The sequence below is a fragment of the Arvicola amphibius genome, chromosome 5, assembly GCF_903992535.2.
Source record: "Arvicola amphibius chromosome 5, mArvAmp1.2, whole genome shotgun sequence".
Classification (NCBI taxonomy): domain Eukaryota; kingdom Metazoa; phylum Chordata; class Mammalia; order Rodentia; family Cricetidae; genus Arvicola; species Arvicola amphibius.
The window spans coordinates 88,018,161-88,042,006 of NC_052051.1; the positions used below are offsets into that span (position 1 = coordinate 88,018,161).

The 23,846-nt window shown below is 34.1% G+C and overlaps 1 protein-coding gene across 2 annotated transcripts in view; it reads left to right on the forward strand.

The window, feature by feature from the left end:
* Rock1 (Rho associated coiled-coil containing protein kinase 1) overlaps positions 1-23,846 on the forward strand; it is a 139,930-nt gene that overhangs the window by 37,271 nt on the left and 78,813 nt on the right. For both annotated transcript variants that reach the window (XM_038329667.2, XM_038329666.2), the window contains exons 3-11: positions 584-684; positions 1,187-1,324; positions 4,750-4,925; positions 5,807-5,891; positions 6,996-7,140; positions 7,609-7,747; positions 10,113-10,204; positions 18,631-18,790; positions 23,461-23,521. In XM_038329667.2, coding sequence (XP_038185595.1) covers positions 584-684; positions 1,187-1,324; positions 4,750-4,925; positions 5,807-5,891; positions 6,996-7,140; positions 7,609-7,747; positions 10,113-10,204; positions 18,631-18,790; positions 23,461-23,521 — 1,097 coding nt within the window. The remainder of the gene's footprint in view (positions 1-583; positions 685-1,186; positions 1,325-4,749; positions 4,926-5,806; positions 5,892-6,995; positions 7,141-7,608; positions 7,748-10,112; positions 10,205-18,630; positions 18,791-23,460; positions 23,522-23,846) is intronic.

Here is a 23,846-nt window from a genome sequence, read left to right on the forward strand (position 1 = left end):
GATAAAGTTTTATTTCGTTGATGTAAAGCACCTATCCATGTTTTCTAAATCAGATCTGTTATTTACCTAACATCCCAAGAATAAGTTAAAATTAACTAATTATATTATTTTTAGTGCTGCATTTATATTCAGCTTGGGAGTGTAGCTCAGTTGGTAAAATATACTTGCCTAGCATAAACGGAGCCCTGGGTTTGACTCCTGAAACCACATACACTTTGGATATATAAGATAGTGTCTATAAAAAAAAGTGCAGCAGTTTTTGTGTTTAAAATAACATTAGATTTTTATAAAAACCTTTGATGTGATAGTTAAATTATTAAAAACTTTATTTGAACCAATTCTTAGTATATTAAATATTTCTCTATTTTATATAACTTCAAAATTCACATATATCAATTATTTTGAGAGATAGAGTGCTGAGGTGCTAAACCCAGAGCCTCATGAGCCTTCACCACTGATCCATCACATTCCTAATTTGTAATGTGTTGTTGTTGTCTTTTCATTGTGTTTTTCAGTAATTTGATTGTAAAGTAAATGGTGTTCATTATAATGCTTTAGTGACTTAATTATATTTTTCATACAGATAAAGACACAATAAATAAAATTAGAGACTTACGGATGAAAGCTGAAGATTATGAGGTAGTGAAGGTGATCGGCAGAGGTGCATTTGGAGAAGTTCAATTGGTAGGTTACTCAGAATTTTCAAAAACAATTTTTTTAAAAGTGAAAAACAAAAAACACCTACTTGCCTGCTTACTATATATTTGGAAAAATAATTGTTTTTATAGAATCTTTTCTTTAAATGACTGTGGCATTTTTGCTTAAGGCATGAAAACCTTTGGTCAGATCTGGAAGTGGTTGGGAAGTGTTTTCATTAAGCATTTTAATAAACATCTCATTTCTCACAGGAAAGTCTTACATACAATTCTGTGGAATAAAGTTTTATGAACAGGACAACATACATGATGAGACAGACTATGGGGAATATAGGGACTAAAAGTTTTTTTTTTTTAATAGCATTCCTTCTGGTAATTAAAGTATTGACACTAGTTAGTTGGGATAAGTAAGCAGAAGCAAAGAAACAAAAATATCCACATTGTCTAGTAAGTATTAAAGTCATGTTGTAAATTTTCAATGAAACATTGAGCTTTAAATGTTAACTAATGGTTTGTTTTCAATTTTAAAGGTAAGACATAAATCCACCAGGAAGGTATATGCTATGAAGCTTCTCAGCAAATTTGAAATGATTAAGAGATCTGATTCTGCTTTTTTCTGGGAAGAAAGGGACATCATGGCTTTTGCCAATAGTCCTTGGGTTGTTCAGGTATTGTTTTGATCCTCTTTTCTTATGCAGTACTGGTTTGTAAATAACATATATGAGAAATATATTTTTTAGAACAGTAATAATTTGTTGGTGGTTATAAAATTGTCTAATATATCATTACTTTTGAAGTCATAAATTTTAATTTAGTTATCTTTAGAAAGGTCAGAACAAAATAATTTTTGGTAGAATTTAAGGAAAGTTTTTATATCTTAACGTTAGTAATGATTGTGTGTGTGTGTGTGTGTGTCTGTGTGTAAACATGCGGCCCTCTTTTTTAATCACTTAGTCATGTAAATGTCTCTTGTGTTGAAGTGAAAGAATGGGGAAATTAGGTGACTCAGCACACACATGTACACAAAATAGACAACATTTTGCAAATCTTTTTATTCCAGTTATTAGAGTGCTTATTTAGTCTTTAATATACATTGTAGTAACAAAATATATGTTTGGAATCTGGAAATAATCTTGCTTAGTTTAAAAAGACTTCAGAATTAAAGACAAAAAGTCATAGAGGTGACTTACTTGAAACATAGGCAGAAAACTCAGAATAATTTAGTGGGGTTTGAGTCCATGCATGACTTTACTTCACAATTAAAATAACTAATTAGGCAGGTGTGGCGTGTACCTACAATTTTAACACCCAAGAAGCAGGGGCAGAAGCCTCACAGTTCAAAGCTGTCCTCAGGTACATAGGAAGTATGAGACCTAGCATAAGATCCTGTCTGGATAAAAAAAATACATACACACACTAAAGAGAGTTTCATATTTATAAGCAAGGAAATTATGGCCCATGAACTTTACATAATTTGGTCATTGGCAGTCACAGCTACTAGAATTTGTGTATTTCTTTTGTAGATTGGGTTTTGCCTGGCACTTCAGGGCCTCGTACCTTTGCCTCCAGTACTGTGGCTGTGCTGTACCATTTTGGTATATGTTCCCTGGCACTAAAAATTTAAGGCCAAATGATTATCAACCCAGGACTGTTAAGAATACATGAGCTTTTTGGGGGGGTGCATTCTTATTCAAACCACTGCAGTTATCCAGTTACTAATGTGTTTATGATGTTTGACAACATTCCTATCCTCTATCCAGAATATACCGGTGACAGTTCTACATTCCACATACCATGGTTATGACAACTAAAAATGCATTTAGACATTGTTGATATCCCTTGATAGTGGGGAACAAGAGATTGGGGAGACAGTATTGCCTTCTGTTGTTAACTCCTGAAAAATGGATGTTTAGTATTATTTCTATTAAAGATTAAAATGTTTATATCATAATTGTTCAATTTGCAATTTAGACATCTTTGAATTTTATCTTATTACTTTATATGTAAATAAGCTGCCACAAGAAAAACAATGTTTCTTTAATTATGGTGCTCAAGTTAGAAAGTATACATTTAGTCTGGGGTAGTGATGAAATACTTCATTTCTTATTCTTACTCCTAAATTTAGTTGCTTTTAATTTAGTGATAATGTGGGCATGTATTTTTTTGTGTGCGTGTGTGTGTGCATGCAGGTGCATGTGCATTTGTTGAGGCAGGATGAGAACTAACATCATTTGCCTACCTTCTTCTTTGAACAATGATCTTTCATTGGTGTAGAGTGCACCAATTAATCGATACTGGCTGTCCAGCAAATCCCAGTTGTCCTGTCTCTGTCTCTCCAGCACTTAGATTACAAGTGAATGCCAGCATACCTTGAAGTTTTATATGGGTTCTAGGGATCAAACTCAGGTTCTTTTGTTTGTAAAGAGTGCTTTAGCAACTGAACCCATCTGTCCATGTTTAGTTTTTAAATTAATATAAGTGGGACTGGATAGACTGCTAAGTGGGCTAAAAACATTTGTTCTTGAGAGCTTAAAGACCTAAGTTCAAATCCCTAGCACCCATATCAACAGATAAGATCTCTACCAGTTGATTTAGAGAACCTGAGTTTAATTCTAAGCACCCACATGGTAGCTCACAACCATCTGTAATGCTAGTTCCAAGGGATTTGATTACTTCTTTTGACCTCCATGGACACTAGGCATGTACTTTGTGCACAGACATAATTGCAGGCAAAGTCCATATACATTAAAAAAAAACAAAACAAAACAAAACAAAAAAAAACAAAACAAAACTTGGATGTAGCAGCATGTGCCTGTAATCCAGGACTGGGGGGTAGAAACAGACCAATCATAAGAGATTGTTGGCTGGCCAGCCTGGAATGAAGCAGCAGGCTCCCAGTTCAGTGAGAAACCCTATCTCAGTGCTGTGAGGCAGAGTGGTAGAAGACGCCCAGTGTCGTGCTCTGACTGCAGCATACATACTTAATGGGAATCTACCACACAGTACACTGTATGTAAAGAAACACATAAAATAAATAAGTAAAATCAAAGCAAGCCTATAACGAAACACTATTGAGAAAATGAAATGTGAAGGCTTTAAGACATCTGTGTAAATCTGGTGGTGTTTTCCCTGGGATTGCTTTTAGTTCTGAACTAGTGTTTACTTAAAAATTGTTTGATTTCTACTTCAGCTCTGAACACACAGTAGATTTTGCCTGATATTTTTGACAGTTTCTTGCTAATGATTTGATCTTCTAACAATTCAGAAAGACAATTGTTGTTGGGTGCACTTCAAGTTAGAGGTTATGATTATTTTGTTCAGTAAAAATTGGTTAAACTTAGCCAGGCGGTGATGGTGTACTCCTTTAATCCCAGCACTTGGGAGGCAGAAGCAGGCAGATCTCTGTGAGTTCGAGGCCAGTCTGGTCTACAAGAGCTAGTTTCAGGACAGGCCCCAAAGCTACAGAGAAGCCCTGTCTTGAAAAACCAAAAGAAAAAATAAAATAAAATAAAATTAAAAAAAAAATCGTTAAACCTTTTCAGCTACCAGACATTCAGATGCTGATTGAACAGTAGATTTGCAAGTAAAAGCAATTTAGTTTTTTATACCCTTGTAAAAGAGATTATGGTCAGTTAGAAACATGGAGAAATTAAGCAGATTTCCAGAACCAGGCAACTAGTGCATAGCAGTGAAGCCAAAAACCCAGTTCATGAAACCTGAGAGTTCTAATGTTCATTTTAAAGTTAATAATAAAGTTCTCATGTGCATGTTAAAACGTAGAAGTATAGTATTTCTTTGCTTAAGAAGTTTGTCCATGCTCAAACTATTACATACCATTCAGTATAAAAAGTTAGATGTAGTATACAGAGCTGTGAAGTGACTCCCATTGTGTCTTTGGAATATTGAGTTTATAGCTCTTTTGTGTGCATAGGATCTTTGTGGTGTTTATACTTGCCCTAAGTATTAGCCTGCACTTAAAGCTATCCCACATTTCAACTATTTACTTGCATATTACAGTAGTATTTTTGTTAGGTTTTATATGGAAACCAAGTGTTGCAAAAATCATTCTAATTATTTTTCTTTTAATTTGTAGCTTTTTTATGCATTCCAAGATGACCGTTATCTCTACATGGTAATGGAATACATGCCTGGTGGAGACCTTGTAAACTTGATGAGCAACTATGACGTGCCTGAAAAATGGGCACGATTCTATACTGCAGAAGTAGTTCTTGCATTGGATGCAATTCACTCCATGGGTTTTATTCATAGGTAAAGATAACAATGCTTTCAGTTTTTTATTTTTAGAAAGGAGTAGTGAAAGAGAACTTAAACATCACCTGATTAATAATTCCTACTCTCAACCTACCTGGTTTCCTCTCCTCCCCTATGACACAGGCGGCATGTTAGAATTTTAGTGCAAGTTTAATCTTGTTGTAAATATATTCTTTAATAATGTTAATCTAATTTTATATCTTTTATATCATTAAAAAATAAAAATCAAAGTGGTTTTCAAAAGTTATGTGATGAACAATAATTTTTATTTCCATGTTATACATAATAGATTTGTTACATTTTTATTCTGTATATAATATATTTTGATCATATTCATCACCCATTACCTTTTCGTGTCCTACTCACACTGATCTTCCTGTAGCCAACTAATCTCCCTGTACTTAAATATCTTTTTACCTCCCTATGACTTAAATTTGGGTCGCTTACAGGAGTGTGGTTGAGCGGTTATTTTCAGGAACATAAGGACTTGCTAGTGGCAATACCACTGAAGAAAATGTCTTTTATTCCCTAAGCAAACATTGTTTCATTTGACTTTTATGTCTAGATTACATGTATTTTTGTGTTTAATCTCTGAAGCTACTGATTTTTTTATTACAAGAATCAAACTGAGCTACACAGAGACATCCTGTCTCCAAAAACCGAAAAAGGAAAAAAAAAGTCAAACTGTGCTTTAAAAAAAACAGTGTATAAAGGAATATTTTGATGCACTTGAGTCTCTAGGTGTAGATAAGGAGTGCATGCGGATTTAGGCTGTCACATGTGGGTTAAGGGCTCTTGGTCTGGAGTAACTGCTTCATAGCTTTACCAGTGTCTGATCATTTCAGCAATGCTCTGTTGTTTGTCTCTTCCTCTCCCAGAGATGTGAAGCCTGATAATATGCTGCTGGATAAGTCTGGACATTTGAAGTTAGCAGATTTTGGTACTTGTATGAAGATGAATAAGGTGAATTTTTAAATTGTAATTTTGTTTGGCTGTTAAAAATTTACTAACCATATCTGGATTTGTCCAGAATTGACAGAACCATATTCGTTGATCTTGATACCATGGTTACAGTGTCATATTAGAAACTTGTCACTGGTTTATTTTTTTTTTTCCTCTTTATTTGGGGTAAATGTAGGTTGTCAGATTTACTAATCTTTAATAACACCTTTGCCATATTCACTACTGGTAACTAGAAATGGAATTAGTGTAAATGTCACTAGATGTTAAAATTAAGACTTTCATAAAAATGGATTTCAAATGTTTCAGAAATATTTTATGAATACTTTAGTACATTCTCTTAACATGTACAAGATTCTGTGGTTCATTTTAAAAGTGATTTGTAAGAGAAACTTGTGTTTACTATTTATAATAATAATTTATACATATAGCAAAAGGAGGAAATATGCAATCTTTTTTGTTTGGTTGGAATGGTTTATATGTTTTTAATATAGCAGAATAGTTAGAAATGTGTATTTATCATTTTGAAAGATATACTGATTAAAAAGAAAAACTAAATAAAAACTATTGTGTCAATAGTTTTATTTATTTCAGTTTTATTTCATTTAGTTTTTATTCAGTTGCATTAATCAAGTAGGTAAAAATAAGTAATGTTGGAAGAGGGTATTAAAATGTAGACTCAATAGTTACTCTGTGTTAACACCATCAAATCCTTCACCTTACACATTTTGCTCAATTTAATATCTCTAGTTAGCTTTTGTGTATTTTTAATCACAGTTCTAGTATAATTAAATCAGGCATATTTTGGTTAAGAAATAATGAAATCAATATTTATATGCTGTAAAATGTTTTCTTATATAATCTTCTCAGTCTGTTTGCCTTGATTTGGTCTCTGCAGTGAATATGCAGTCATTATACTGGCAGGGAAGAATAAGAGATTGTGGCATCTAGTAAGTGCTACAAAACAAAGCAAAAACTTGAATTACTGTTTCTTAGCTGTTGAGAATAATGTGTTAAATTTTGGTATGATATTATATAACCCAGTTCTTTACGTTGCATTAAATTGAAAACAATTAAATCCTAATCCATGCTTGCTGTCTGTTTTAGGAAGGTATGGTACGATGTGATACGGCAGTTGGAACACCTGATTATATTTCACCTGAAGTCTTAAAATCCCAAGGTGGTGATGGCTATTATGGACGAGAGTGTGACTGGTGGTCAGTTGGGGTATTTTTATATGAAATGCTTGTAGGTGAGTAAAGGAGGTGTGTATGTTAGTTAAGATTATTTTATGTGTATGAGTAATTTATCTTCTTGCTTGTCTGTGTACCATGTGCATGCCTGATGTTTTCACAGTTCAGCAGAAGGTGGATAATAGAGCCTAGGTCCTATGTAAAAGCAACAAATGTTCTTAACTGCTGAAGCTTCTCTCCAACTTCTGTTTTGTTTTGCTTAAGCATCTTATGTTTTCATCCCAAACTCACCACTTAGCTTCTCTCATAAAATATATTAAGCAGAATTAATTTGTATGAAATAAACATGTTTTGTCAGTTTTAAAAGCTATAAATAGCTAATTTTGTGGTGTGTTAAATTTTCTATATTAAGTGTGTGCTTTTGTTTAAAAGATTGGGGAGGCAGGTAAAGAATTATTCTTTTTTTTAAAATATGTATTTTTGCAAATTATTTCTTTGGTTTTCATTTTTCTTGTTGATTTTTTTAGGTGATACACCTTTTTATGCAGATTCTTTGGTTGGGACTTACAGTAAAATTATGAACCATAAAAATTCACTTACTTTTCCTGATGATAATGACATATCAAAAGAAGCAAAAAATCTCATTTGTGCCTTTCTTACTGACAGGTAAATAATGCTGACACTGACTTTCCTTTTGTTACTGTTCTGTGTGTGCTGTTGCCCACTTAGAGGTCACCCTTCTCCCCTCTCCAAGCCAGGTTGTCAGGCTTGCACAGCACGTGCTCTTCCTGCCGAGCATCTCATCAACTACACACTTGTGTAAATTCTGAGGCATTCGCATCTTGCCTCTTAGTGTTTAAGGTTCATACTTAACTTCTTGCGTTTAAACTATTAGAATATAAAAGTTCATGTCTTGAAATTGATTTAAGACATTTATTAAGGCCTGATAAAAGTTTAGGGTAGTCTGATAGCTTTTCTGGCTGCCATCTTAGTACATATGAGCAATTGGCTGATAGCCAGATAACTTTTTTCTTTTGTTGTATTTTAACTTGATTATTGAATCTTGGATTTCCTTTCCTCTTTCCTCTTTCCTCTTTCCTCTTTCCTCTCCTCCCCTCCTCCCCTTCCCTTTCCCTTTTCCTCTTTCCTTTTTTCTTCCTCACATAGACCTGAATGTCCTAGAATTCATACCCAGCTACATTTTTTTTTCTTGATACATTAAAACTTCTAAAATTTTCTTCATCTTTCATCACTGATTTGCACTGATGGAAGTATATTTCTCTTTGTTACATAAAAGTGATGACACACCTTCAATTTACATCATTTTTGATTTGGTGATATTTAGTATTAAAATGAGTGCCTTTCTTACAAACATAGTTATGGTTGTTGTGTTTTTCAGCTGCACAAGTGTTTATAAATGTGTGTGTTTAGTCCACCTTTAATTTTAGCATGCGGGAGGCAGAGACAGGTGGATCTCTGTGAGTTCCAGGACACCCAGGGTTTTCTTTTTTTTTTTTTAAACCCTGTCTTGAAAAAATAAAAAAGCCCAAAACTAAAATAAATATATGTATTTTTAAAACAAAAAAAAATGGAGCATTTCATACACTTTTGTAGTTTACTGTAATATTGGAAATTGAATGCAGGACTTAATATATGGGACAAGGAAAGTGGGCCTTTAGTTTAATGGAGTACTTGTGTAAGAACTTGGATTTAATTCTTTTAAATGCACACAACAGAATCAAATGACTTTTTAAGATTACATTTAATGTTGATTTATATTGCTAGTTTAAGTAGGAACAGAAGCCTGGTACTTGTAAATATATTTCAATTTTATGTTTACTTTAATTAAAATTATCTTAAATATGTCCTTTAGAATTTGAAAAGCATGTTTCAGATTTTTACATATTCATATAAGTAACTGTCTTGTGTTGTATGTTTGGTGTTAGCCATGTAGAAATTAGCAACATATATTGGCATCTGCCTCAAGTAACCTCAGAGTTCTCTTGGGGGAAAATAGTTAAACATTATCCAGTGATTATTACAGGGAAGTCAGTACTGTGTACCAGAGAATCCGGCATGAGAAAGACTCAGTGAAAACTGCTAACAAGGTGTTAGCACATATCAAACAATGACTTTTGAAAAATTTGCTATTGATGGTATTCTAGCTGTGCTAGAGAACATGGGGCACCAAGCTCCTCTTTTTCCTTGTATTGAAGGCCAGTTTTAGTTTATTATGCTCTTCAATAAGGGACTAATGATGCTTATGGGTTTTGTTTTTGTTTATTTTAAGGTGTGAGTGACTGTTGTACTGCAAACTGAACCCAAGGCATTGTATGCTTTAAGTGCTTTGCTATCAGACTACAGTCTCAGAATAGCCCCAAGCTGGCCTTGAGCTTGTAATCCTCCCTCTTCATGTCCTGTCAGGATATTGTCAGATTCCCCGTGCTCAGTTTTGCCATTATCAGGTTTTAATTGATTAAAAATGTTGAATAATTTTTAAAAATAAAAAATAAAATTTTTAAAATAAAAAATAAAATTTTAAATGTGTTTCTGGGATCTTTTGTAGAATTTGATATGAATTAAAGTTGTTTATAATTTTGCCATAAAATTTAAAAAGTCATTGCATTTGACTTATATAAATCGTTCGACTTGGTTTTCATTAAAAATAGAAAATAGGAGTATGTCTGTGCTTTTATATATTTTTCCTTTCAAAAAATTCTTTAATATCAATCTGCTTTTTATTTTCTGAAAATTTTGCTGAATATAGATTTTGGTTTTTCAAGACAGTTTTTCTGTGTAGCCCTGGCTGTCCTGGAACTCACATTATAGAGGCTGGCCTCTAACTCAGAGATCTGCCTGCCTCTGTCTCCCAGGTGCTGATATTAAAGGCCTGCGCCACCACACCCTGCCTGAGAATAGATTTTTAAGGTGACAGGTCTGTTCAGGTTTGGTCTTCTGTCACAAAGAAACCTATGCAGGTTATAAGAAGATCTTAAATGATTAATTACTTTTCTCTTCCCTTTCTGTTTAGAGAAGTGAGATTGGGCAGGAATGGTGTAGAGGAAATCAAACGTCATCTCTTCTTCAAAAATGATCAGTGGGCTTGGGAAACACTCCGAGACAGTAAGTTATTTTCTCCCCTGGGCATTCAGGAGTGTTTGAAAGTAACTGTAGGAAGTTGAAAGTGTCTTGCTAAATATTTGTGTGCAGTTGATGAAAATAAGTTCACAGTGCTGCTTAGAAATTGTCTAAACCCAGTTAAAAAGAATATTTGATAATGCTGAGAACTTTGTGAAGCTGTTCCTCTCAAGTCCCTTGCACACACCAAACAGGGGGATGGGGTTGATATGTGAGCATTTGAGTTGCTCTTCATTTAGGCTTAGTTATTTGTATATGGACAAGAATCAGTAAGTAGGAGCAATTAGAATCAAAATATTTTCTCTTGTGAAAAGACAAGCTTTTCTCTTATTTTAATTAAAACTTAAGCTATCAGAACCTATGTTACTCCTAAGTATGGAATATAACTCAGTTTTGTTTATGTGTACATTGGAACTTGTGGTGTATTTGATTTCATTAGGGCTTTGCAGATTGCAGTTGTGAAATAAATACACAGAAGGCTAGAACTTAATTTTCAGTCATTGTAGAGCATTTTCTTAGTTTTTATTAAAGAAAGTTAAAATTATAAGGTGATCTGAAGAAAACTTCACATAAGACAGTTATATTAAAATTATGTAATAGCACCAAAGATGTCCCAGATTTGGAGGAATAAGAATTTATCTTTTTCCCTACGGAAGTTTCAGATTTTTTTTCCTTTTTATTTATCAAAAGGATAATACTACTATCTCATCAGCCATGAGCAGTAATGGAAATAAGCTCTCCTGCAAAGTGTTAGGAGCATTAAGACTGTGGAATTCATGAGACAGTGAGTGGTAGTTCTTACTTGAAGGGGAAATTTTTAAATTAATTTTGAAGAAATGGGTGGTGTAGGTTTGCTAGTTTTAGTGGTATGTTCTAGTTATCAAAGATTACTAAACGAAACAGTTACATTGCTTACAGCATAGCATATATGTCCTAAGCTATAAAATTACCCAAGAAGAAGAAGGGAATACAAATTACTCTAGAGATCGATAGATTGTACTATATCAAGAATTGTCTTCTGTACTTACAGGCTTATAAGAGAAACTACAGCAGCAGTGTGACCTTGGGAGAACTCATTAACAGCCCTGCCTAGAGAAAACTTCCTCTTACTGATAGGTGTGCTACCATTATTGTCCTTAGGCTGCAAGGTAGCCTTTTGCTAGACAGCAGTGAGCAGGAAATGAGACAGATAGTTAAATTGAAAAGTTATTTTTTTTTAATTCATGTATGCTTTTAGGAAAGTTTTAGAAAGGTTAAAAAAAAATCTAAAAATAGGGCACTGAAGAGAAGTATCTTTTTGAATTGTTTTTTAAATTATTTTTTAGAGTTAGAAAATATACAGATAACTATAGAATAACCACATAATAAACCACTCTAAAAATAGAATGCCTACATTTTGGGATTTTGCTTGAAAAGTTGTTTTTAAGTAGGAGAGAAATATTTGAATCCTATTTCAGGCCAAGCATGGTTTTATTCCAGGTATTGGAAGAACAACAGTGTCAAGCCAAGTTTCTTCTTGTGCAGCTCATAGTTGTGTGGGAATGGAGGTTCAAATCCATATCACTTTATTAAAACCCTGCATGTCCTTAGTAAAACTGCCTTTAGTTATAAAGAAAGGTGATGGAGGAGGGTCTTCTGTCAATCTGTTGATTTCATTGGTTAATTAATAAAGAAAACTGCTTGGCCTGATAGGTTAGAACATAGGTGGGTGGAGTAGACAGAACAGAATGCTGGGAAGAAAGGAAGTGAGTCAGATGCAATGAAGCTCCGACCCAAGATGGACATAGGCTAGAGTCTTCCCAGTAAGCCACCCTTTGTGGTGCTACACACATTACTAAATATGGGCTAATCAAAATGTGAGAGTTAGCCAGTAAGAGGCTGAAGCTAATGGGCTAAGCAGTGTTTAAAAGAATACAATTTGTATGTTGTTATTTCGGGTTTTAAGTTAGCCGTGCGGGAGTCAGGCAGGACAAAAAGCAGGCCTGCTCGCCTCGTCACTACAGAAAGGTGGGCTTATAGCTTTAAATCTAAGGATTTATACTTAGCAGATTATTGCTCTATTGTGATTTTATTAGTATTGTTATTTTTTTATGTTTTAAAGAGCTGCGTTGCTGTCTGTTTTTAAGAGGGTTTTGTTGATTGCTGTTTTGTTTGGTGATACTGAGAAATCAAGCCCAGGATTTTATGTGTTCCAGACAAGAACTGTACCACTGAACTGCCTATCCTTATGGTTTTGGGATAGTCTTAGTTAGATTCAGCATACCTAGGAACATTCTTATAATTTTTCTTAAACTTAATAGGTTCTGCTTTATGGTTATTAAAAAACTAAAGCTGTAGAATTACTATCATTTCTTCCCTTTCTTTCTTCCTGTCCTTTTTCACGGACTACTCCTAAAACATCAAGAAATGAACATACTGAACTAAGTTTTAAATAATTATATATAATGGTTATAATTCCTTTAGACTTTGTTTAAAAATAATTATTTTTCTTTTGGAAGGAGTAAAGAGGTTATGATTATTTTTATTATCTGGATATTTGCTTTTATGTATGTATGTGCATCATGTGTGTGCCTTGTGAGTGCAGAGACAATAACAGGCTGTTGTATTCCTGGGACTGAAATTGTAGATAGTTGTGTACTGCAATATGGGTGTTGGGAACCAAATAGACTCCCCAAGAACAGCCAGTGTGATTAATGACTGAGCATCTCTCCAGTTCCAGTTATTTATACTTTTAATATTTTTGGATTTTAAAGTTCTCATGACAATTAGTCTTCTAGTTAACCTGTTTTTCTTGGTTGTGTATTACATACTTTCTCCAAGTCTCCTGAATCTATTCACCTTTTACTTAAAGCCATAAAATTACTTTTACATTTACTTGAGATAGAGTTGAAGAAATGACAGAAGTGTGAGATTAAGATAGAAGATTAGGGCTGGAGAGATGGCTCATAGATTAAGAGCTCTGGCTGCTCTTCAGAGGTTCTGAGTTCAGTTCCCAGCAACCACATCGTAACTCACAACCATCTGTAAGAGATCTGATGCCCTCTTTGACCTGCAGGCATACATACAGGCAGAACACTATAAACATGAGGGAAAAAAAATCTTAAAAAATATAGAAGACTAAAGAAATTAAAAGACACTCTTCCCCTGACAAATCTTATCACACTACAAGTCAGTGGCAGTGCAGGTATTCAAATCTAAGTTTGTATGACTTCCCAGCCTTTGAGCATTGTAATATTGCATAGCATTTAATGGTTCTTCTTCTAGGTAATAATATTTATCAGAAATGTAAGGAATCAAAATGTAGGCAGTTGAAATTTTTGCATGAAAGCACATACATGATCTGATGTTTATTACATATGAATGACATATATTACTAATGCTAAATTAACTTTAATGTCATTACCTGCAAAACATTTCCGATTCATCATCTCTTTGGAAAGAAAATACTGCCATTGCTTAATTTACCTGTAGCTGGTGAGAAATATATAAAGTACTGTCAGTGACAATCTGTCTGTTTATGTCCTATCAATTTAGTGAAAAGCAAACATAGACTTTTATCCTGAGTCTTACTGATTAAGACTAATACACTCAACTGTGTGGTGGTGGTGTGTGCCTTTAATCCCAACACTTGGGAGGCAGAGACAGGCAGATCTCTTGTGAGTTTGTGACCAACGCGGTCTATAAAGCAAGCTCCAGGACAGCCAGGGCTACACAGAGAAACTCTGCCTTGAAAAACAACAACAACAACAAAGACTAACTTACTCTCAAAGACTAATTACTCTCTGAGAATTTTGCATTCTCCTGGTAAAGATTAATAATGTGGTCTTCATTAATAAGGAATTTAGGGCCTAACTTGCAAGTCATGACCTTAAAACTTTAGACTTTTTTTAAAAAAATAATTATTTTTCTTTTGGAAGAAGTGGTCATGACAAAACCCTCTACTTTCGTCATATTTAACTTGCAGTCACCAGCATTTTCACATTGCCATCCAACCATCATGTAGCTCCAAAACTTTCATTATTCCAAATTAAAAAAATCTTTGTTCATTAAATACTAATTCTCCTTTCTTCTTCCCAGTTGACCCCCAGTAAGCACTGTGTAACTTTGAATTTGATTATTCAGGGTACTTAATTTAAGTAGAATGCTTTCTGTGACAGGCTTATTTGACGTAGCAGATGTATACCCTTCTCATCTCTGTTGCAATGTCAATCATAGTTTCCATTATTAGTATGTGTGCCACATTTTTTTAAATCCATTTATCAATCATTAAACATTTAGGTTTTCCACTTTGCAGCTATTGTGAGCTATTCTTCCACTAATGTTAATGCGGAAATGTATTTGTTATGTTACATTGTACCTATTTTATACCACGTACAGTATATATGAATACTTGCAGAAATTTCCTGTCTTATCAATAAATCGAAATTTAAGAATCATTTGCATTTCTTTGTTTAGGTTTTTGAAGAATCAGTCATTACCCACCCTGATGCTTTCTCATAGTAACTTTGGTTTGCAATTTCCTAATGACTACTGATGTTAAACACTTTTATGTGTGCTTATTTGCCACATAATAATTTTATATAATTTTATAATTTTGTCTTTTCCCCACTTTGAATTGGTTTAATTTTTGCTTCTAATTATTATTCTATGCATTTTTTTTAAAAATCATATGAGTAAAAAGTGGTCATCAATAAATAATCCTGAGTGTTTCATTAATCTGTGATTACAGTGCTGACTGTGTGCATCTTCATGTGGCTCTTTTGGAGGCCTCCATAAAGGAATAAGTTGTATTCATAAATAAATTGTATTCAGTTTGCTAGATGTATAAATCCATATATTTTATCAGATTTTGGGAGCTCTGGACATTATTTCTAATTTCTGCCTCTTTTTCTCCTTTTCTGTCAGAACTCTTAGGATGCACATCACATGTTGGCCAGTTGATAGTGTGCCACAATTTCTTTAGGCTTTGTGTACTCTTTCATTTCATTGCCAGAATTGCTGTTTGGTTCCTTTTTTTATCTCTGACAGTTAAGGCATCATTCTTCTGCTTCCTTATAGTTCATTGTCCATAGTATCCTTTAGCACTTACACACATAAAGAAGATCTAATTTAAAACTGTATTTAGTAATTCAAATGTCTCAGGTTTTCCAGTGATGATTTCTAATAGTTTTTCAAAATTCGCTGAATGAAAGGAACCATATGTCCTTTTAAAAATATATATGTGTGCTTTGTAAATTTTTTGTAATGAGCATGGCATTTTGAATGTTACAGTGTTAAATCTGAAATCAAATTAGTCCTCTACGGGTTGTTGGTTATTGTTGCCTGTGGGCATTGACTGTCCAAACTCATTTTACAAAGTTCATGTCTCCTGTCTTTGTGCTTACTGTGGTCTCTGTTCTTTTAGCCAAAGACAAAAATTTCCTAAAATACCAAAATTTGAGCCCAACTTTTTTTCTTTATATTAATTTTATTAATTTATGCATATGTGTATATGCCTTTGGTATGTATGCACCACATGCATGTAAACATTAACAAAAGCCAGAAGAAGGCATCAGATCCCCTGGAACTGGAGTTAGAAGTGGTTGTGAGCCAACTGATGAAGGTGCTGGAAACAGAACTTGGCTCTTCTGCAAGAGCAGCAAGTGCTGTTAATTGCTGAGCCATCTCTTTAGGTCCATGAGTTCATCTCTTTTTTTAAACACCCCCTGCTTATTTTAAGGTGTTCATTAAATTATACAGTTCTCAAGAGAGTTGCTTCAGACAGTTTTTGCTAACAAATGTTTACTTCAGTAGAGAAAGGTGTTCTTAGAAGTCTCCCGGGTTTTGTTGATATTTATAATTAAATAATCTTGATGAGTCACTAATTATTTCTCACATGATTGGGTGGCACTATACACATTCTAAACATTTCAATTCAGAAGTAGAGTGTTGTTGGTTGTTTTTTCTCTTTTACTCTTGATTTTTGGTGGAGAGAGGCCCACTACCCAGCACCTCAATAAATCACATATGGAGGCTTATTCTCTGAATGCCCAGTCTTGTCTTGACTTCTTTTTTGCCAGCATTTCCTAACTTAAATTAGCCCATCTATCTTTAGTCTCGGGGCTTTTATCTTTCTCTATTCCTGTATACCTTTTCTTTTCTTTTTACTGTGTCTGGCTGTGTATCTGGGTGACTGGGTGACTGGCCTGCTAGCTTCTGAAGTCTTCCTCTTTCCTCTCTCATTCCCAGATCTTTTGTCTCCCAGAATTCTCATATTTATCCTCTCTGCCTGCCAGCCCTGCCTATTTTTCTCTCCTGCCTCACTATTGGCCATTCATCTCTATTAGACCATCAGGTGTTTTAGACAGGCACAATAACACAGCTTCACAGAGCTAAACAAATGCAAGATAAACAAAAGTAACACACCTTAACATATTTCCCAACAGCAGAGGTTTTAGAACTCTCCCAGGATGTCTTCATATACATCTCAACAGTTTTCTAAAAGGAACAGAAAAACCTTGACACATTTAAAACTATTTTGATTGACTAGTGAGATGGGCAGTAGCTAAAGGTGCTTGCTACCCAAGAATGATTCCTGAATTTATTCCAAGTCATCCTCTGACCTCCATAATATGCCATGCCATGGACTTGTATGCACACATAAGTATAATAAAATATTTTAAAAATTAAAATAATACCTCATAAGAAAACCAAGTAAATTGATAGCAATAGAGAAAATACAGCACACTGGTTGGCGTCTTTAAAATATTCTTACTTGATAATTTTAAAGAGTTTTGTTTTTGTTTTTGTTTGCTTCAGCAGTTGACTCAAGGAGTCTGTTTTGGGGGCCTGGGAACAGGGGCTATTGTCCTTAACATTATAAGCTGTTTAACAGTATTGATGGACTCAGATGACAGTAGCATTTCTCTTCTCCCATTCATGATAACTGCAAGTATATACAAACATTGTCAAGTATTATTTTAGTGGACAAAAATTTAGATTGAAAGCTATTGTTTTAAGAAGTAAATCTGCCAGGTAAGGTGATTCACAACTTTAATCCTGAGCACTTAGAGGCAGAGACAGGCAGGTCTCAGTGAGTTTGAGGCCAGATAAGGCTACACAGTAAGACTCTATATCCAGAGAGAGGGGGGGGAGAGGGAGAGAGAGGAATAGAGAGGGAGAGGGAGGGAGGGACAGAGGGAGAGAGAGGAGGGAGGGAGGGAGAGAGAGGGAGAGGAAAAGAAGAAATGATTGGTTGATTCTGCCAAGATCATAATTTACCTGCCAGCAATCTTTTATTTACTCCTCATTTTATAAACCAGACAGTTGATGTTACTTGGGACAATGCTTTATCTAGTTAGACAGTTCTTTTGATAATGAAAATGAATGGTAGAAAGGCCCCTCTCTTCTTCTTTGTTGCTACTGTTGGCTAATGCTGCAGCTTTATTGGGCTAGCTTGTTGCTTTGTTCTAAAATTGGCCAAATAGTTCTGTGTGGCTAAGATTGAACTTGCCTGGATCCCAGTGATTCAAAATAAAAATAGCTCCTTTGTAAAAGAATGTCCATAAAATGAGCTCAGTTGGTTTTGCTCACATTCAACTTCTCCTGTAAAGGGTGGTAATTGTATCTAAGGTAGTGATCCAGTATTTTCTTGACTGTTCTATCTTTACACTAAAGACACTATACTTAGTTTTTAGATATGCCCTCTATATCATAGTCAAGTTCCAGAAGACATTAGTAACATTAAGTTTATGTGGTATTTTCTCTTTATTATGAGTATTTAAAATTGTTACTAGGTTTTTATTAGAAGGAAGCTCTTTAATCACTCCCCATCATATGATTCCCTTCCTCCTCTCTATTTCTAGGACAACTAAGAAATAACTTTGATTTCTGGCTTTCTGTATAGCAGATTAACAACTAAAAAAAAACTATCTAGTACCTAAAATTAACCTTTTTTTTAAAGTATACTTTGTTAAGCTATAGGTTCTGGAAATTAATATATGCTTTTCCAAATGCTTTTGAGTATTTTAAACTGTTGTGTTCTGTAGCAAATCTTAATTTTGCTTGTAGCATTCAACTTAATCTTGAAGCAAAAGTAAATGCAAGTATATAATTTTCATTTAATTTGAATTCTAGTAAATCTTAGTATTATAAAATTCAATGCATTTTATGTTAAGATTCACAAGTTATTTATTTGGTAGCAAGAAACCATCAGTATTTTGTATGGAATCCTGTTTGCTTGCTTTAGGTGAGATCTGTTTTGTTGCCCAGTCTACCCTTGAAGCCCTGTGCTCTCGCACTTCTGACCAGCCACTTGAGTAGCTGGGACTGTAGGTGTATGCTGTTGTTCTGGACTGGTATAGGTCTTTGAGCCACTATATTTGTATACTAAGTTTCAAAAGAACAACTAACTACTTTTTTTCTGTTTTTAGCTGTAGCACCAGTTGTACCCGATTTAAGTAGTGACATTGATACTAGTAATTTTGATGACTTGGAAGAAGACAAAGGAGACGAAGAAACATTTCCTATTCCTAAAGCTTTTGTTGGCAATCAACTACCTTTTGTAGGATTTACATATTATAGCAATCGTAGGTAAGTATATCAAGTAGTAATTTAGGGGTAATTTTATACTTGCTATATTTTCTTAAAGATATCTAAATACAATTTTTAAGTAAAGTTGATGGTATATAAAGATATATCTTTTTATTACACTAATTTTTCTTTATAATATTTGGTATTTGTTTTTCCCCTCTCTCATTCATGTATGTTCAGAATATAGTTTTTTAGGAAAATTTATGTTGACTTATGTAGCATATCTTAAAGTGAACATAGCAAGTGAAATAATTCTTTTAGTAATGACAATTCAGCCACTGTTTTTATTTAAAGAGTTATGGCTCAAAATCTTTGGAACAGCATAAGATGTTTACCTAGCATTTCATCACCATACTACTAATGCTACTGAAAGCACATAATTCTTAGTTCTTGAAAAAATGATTCCTCCAAAGGAAAGAAAATTGAATGAACATTTTCATGAATGATAACATACAATAGTACCTATAGTGTAATATTGGACAAATAATTAGCCTTTTATATTAAAACAGGGATAATGATAATGAGTTAGGCTCTTCCCTAGCTCTGGGTTGTTTTAGGGTATGTAGTGAAGCGCAGTGCACTTTGCATGTTCTAAGCACTGGGTGTCAGCTCTTACTACCACTGTCATCTACTGTCAGTGTCTGTCTTTACATGTACTTAAAGTGTAACCTTAGCCTCGGGCATTATTTCATTGTGATGGGCACATCCATCAACAGATAGATATATTTGATAATTTGGGCTTGGTCACATGTATGGTCCATACATGTAAGGTACAGTATAAGATACAGTACATGTCTGGTGAGCAAATGAATGAGCTGTACAATATAAGTTAGTAAGTTCTACTTTATAGAAGCAAAGTGCTAGACCAGTACGGTACAGCAAAGCACCTGACAGCACTTCTAGTTTAAGACTGCACACCATTGTTCATTGCTACAAACTTCTGTTCTCATCAATTTATTCTTCACAGTGTGGTGTTAAATATATGATTTACTTGGAATAATTATTAAATTTGAATTATCATAGCTAATTTTACTTTAAAGAGTCTTATCATTTTAGTCAAAAATTTTATAATGAAGGATTTGGGTCTACTGTAGATAGAAAACCAGAAGACAGTGTAGTCCTGTCTCCTAAACTCACTTCCCCAGGAATTTACTTAGACTGCATTGGACTCCTGTGCAGCATCACTGCCTGCATCACATCTGAGCTTTCTTCAGTAGAAAAGCCTCTAATTTCATTCCTTCCTCCTGACGTGTAATACTGTAACTACTTTGTGTTGACATACATACACAGGAAATCTGTTAGATAGGTTTTCGTAAAGTCTAATTTTATGTTACATTTCATAGGCTTTTCTAAAACACTCAATATGTTTTTAAACAATCCCCAGTATTTTTAGATTCTCTGTGGAGAGTCCAGCAATTCATTATGTTTCTTCATACAAAGTTAATTTTTAGTTAGATAAACTTTATACTACTTTGTCATGCACTTCATTTTATTACATGGTTTTCCTTTATGTTCATTCATACTTCATATTCTAATATAATGTTTAAGTTTCTTACAAATACAATGTATTGTGTTCTTAAAGTACCATAGCCTTTCAGCACATGTGAGTTCAAGAACAGCCTGGTCTACAGAGTGAGTTCCAAGATAGCCAGAGCTGTTACACAGAGAAACTGTGTCTCAAAAACAAGCAAAACAATGATAAGAAGTATTATAGCCTTATTTTCTAATATAAGTATTCTTTTTAAGTTTTATATGTATGTATGTAGGCCAGAGTGTATGTATGCCAAGCCCACGCATACAGAAATGTGATGCTTTTTTAAATTAAGTGCTAATAGCATGGAAAAGCTGAAAATTAAGGTGCTTTTCATAAAGAGTCAATAGTCGGGCATGGTGGTACACATCTGTACTCTGAGCACATGGGCGGCTGAGACAAAAGTATCCAGGCTGGCCTGTGCCACATGCTGAGATTTTTTTAGCAAGACCCTGTCTAAAAAAAATAAAAGCAGTCAACAAAATATTCATTAACTTACTGTATTCTATAATGTGTAAGTTTGAATATACTTGTATGAGATAGAAAACTTCAGAGATGTTCATCCCGAAATCCAAAAGCTATTTATTTCTAAAGTGTAACTATAAGACATGATTATCAAAATAACCTCAAGTGTTTAGCTACATTCCTAATATACTGTTATAAAAGCTATTTAAATGTCCACATTTTATATAAAAACAATAATACATGTAATACAAAGAGACTTTAAAACAGAAAAGACAAAGGTAGAGGAATATGGATAGATGGAGTCCTTGTATTCCCCTGCTGTGTTCAGAGAACCTTTTATTACTAATTTTGTAGAATGCAAGTTACATAGCATATTAAATCTGCAAGATTCTAAGACAACATTCTGATCTGCCTAGTTCAGACTCCTTGGCAGATTTTGTCTTTATATTTACTTGACATAGCAGACTTCAAAGTGGATTTGTTGGGCATTTAATAGTGAATGGAATTAAGTTGTACCATATGTAGAATTTTCATTTGCTATGTGGAACCTTTCCAGTATCAACTTGCCTTATAGCCTTCATTGTGTTCTTCTAGTTATTTGACAATGATTAATCTAATTTTCCAAAGAAAACCAAGAAGTGACATGTTTTTTGCTTTCAGAGTTCCATTATATGTGTTTAATAATACTTAAATTCTTAGTATATTAACAGCTAATTTAGCCAGGTGGTGGTGGTGCATGCCTTTAACCCTGGCAGAACCAGACATATCTGTGAGTTTGAGGACAGCCAGAGCTACACAGAGAAACCCTGACTTGAAAAACAAAACCCTAATTTTACCTGTAAAATTTAGCAGCTATTTGATATCTTTTTGATCGAGCCCCTATTTTTAATCATAGTGTCAATGCAGTGGTTGTGATGGTACCATTCATAATGGTGGCTGCTGTGGGCTGGTGTAACCACCAGCAATGTCCTGCTTTTATATACCATTTTTTATACCACCATTATTAATTTAGATTTTTTCTACCATTTAGTCTATTTAGATCATGTTGATAATCTTGTAAGATGTGTCGTTAATACTCCCTAATCACTTGTCTTTATGTATAATTCTAACTTTACATTGAATTTAAAAACCTTTATAAGGTTTTGAAAAAAGAAAAGATATACTACTCAGACCTTTTCAATTACTTGAGCTAAACTTTTTTGGGGGGTGAAGGGAGTGTCCAGAAAGGTGATGTTATGTTTTACCAAAGGACACCTAATGCAGAGGAGTTAGCTGAGTACATGTCTATAGAAGTCAATAATTCTCCGCTCCCTCCCCCGGTTCTTAGATTAAAATAAAAAAATAAAACAAACTCTAAACACAGTTTGACTTCTAATGACAAAGATGCCTGTAGCTAATTTAAGGCTGTGCTTTGTCTTTTGCTATTCTCCCCCATTCCCTCCAGTGTGGAATGGGACTCATCAGTATACTCTAAAACATTTAAGATGTTCAGTAAAATGGAGTAAATAGTGAGAGTACTGGTAAGATGTTTTAGTAATTGTATCTGCACTGTGGTCTTCCTGGCTTCATGCACTTTTATTTGTGCCATTTTAAATCTGAGCTATAGAAGTCAGTGAGAGAGCCTAAAGTGTGTTGATCTTGTTTTAAGACCGTCTATAATCCTCTTTCTCAATATGTTGAGTAAATAATAAAAATTAATAAGTAAATAAAAAATACTAAAAGTTCAAAGCTTCAAAGGAGTTAAAAGCAAAATTAAAAGAAACACATTGAAGTTGTGCTTTCTTTGAATTTCAGTGGCAGGTACTGGAATACTTTGTGTAATAAATACCACTTTGTTTCTTGATGTTGATGTATCTTTAATATGTTTTCATTTAAGTATGTTTAAAATTTGGCTCATTCTTATTTTCATTTTATCTTGTAAAATATAAATATTGATTGTAGAGCAAATTCTAATTGGTCTTAATAAAAAACCGAAAACAGATAATGGGGGTGAAAGCTGAGAGATCAGAGAAGCAGTGCAGTCAGCCACTAGAGAAACCTTTTACCTCTACCAAATTTTCAGACTGAAGAGAGACGATCCTATCTCTGAATCCTAAGACTGCATCTGAGCTCCTATCTCCTTCTGCCTTATATTCTCCTCTCCACCCAGCCATATCACTCCTGTCCCCACTGCCCTAGTACTAGGATTAAGGGCCTCAGATCCCAAGTGCTTTGATCACCTTTGTGTGAGCTCTGTTTCTCCTTTAGACAAGATTCAATCAAATAGAGCCCTTTAGCTCCCAAGTTGGCCTTGAACTCATAGAGATCCACCTGCCTCTGTCTCCCAAGTGGTGGGATTATAGGTGTGTGCCATCAGTGCCTGGCCTCTATGGCTAACTAGTAGCTTATCTCTGCACTCTGATCTTCAGGCAAGCTTTCTTTGTTAGATCACAAACAAAATATTAACTATAGTTGATGTATTTTCCTATAGAAATGTTTAATTACAGCCACAGTGAGTGTTACTTAACTATTTAATTTACATCATGTCTATTTCTAAAATAAAAATTAAATGTGTATTTAATTTTTAAAAAATCAGCTAGCATACTGATCATAAAACAAACACAGAATACTTATTGTTTGTTGCTATATGTTAAAGACCTGTTTTCTTTTTAAATTCCTTGCCCTTACCCTGTAGATACTTACCTTCAACTAATCCCAGTGAGAACAGAACCAGCTCCAATGTGGACAAAAGCTTGGTAAGTATTTCTTGTTTTCAGTTTGGTTTTTATTTTTAAACTCACATATTGTATTTGTATTACATTTTTTTGTATTGAATAAGTATATGTATTACAGGTGAATGTGCAGTTAGTGAGTTTAGATATTTATGACACTTGTTTGCTTGTTTGTTTGAGATGGGGTTTCCCAGTGTAGCCCTTGCTCTTCTGGAACTCTGTAGAGAGATCCACCTGCCTTTGCCCCCTGAGTGCTGGGATTAAGCCATCATTGTCGGACATGACACTTTTAAATTATTGTCTACTCTTCGGTATGATTTCTTATCTGAATATAAAATGGAATTTTATA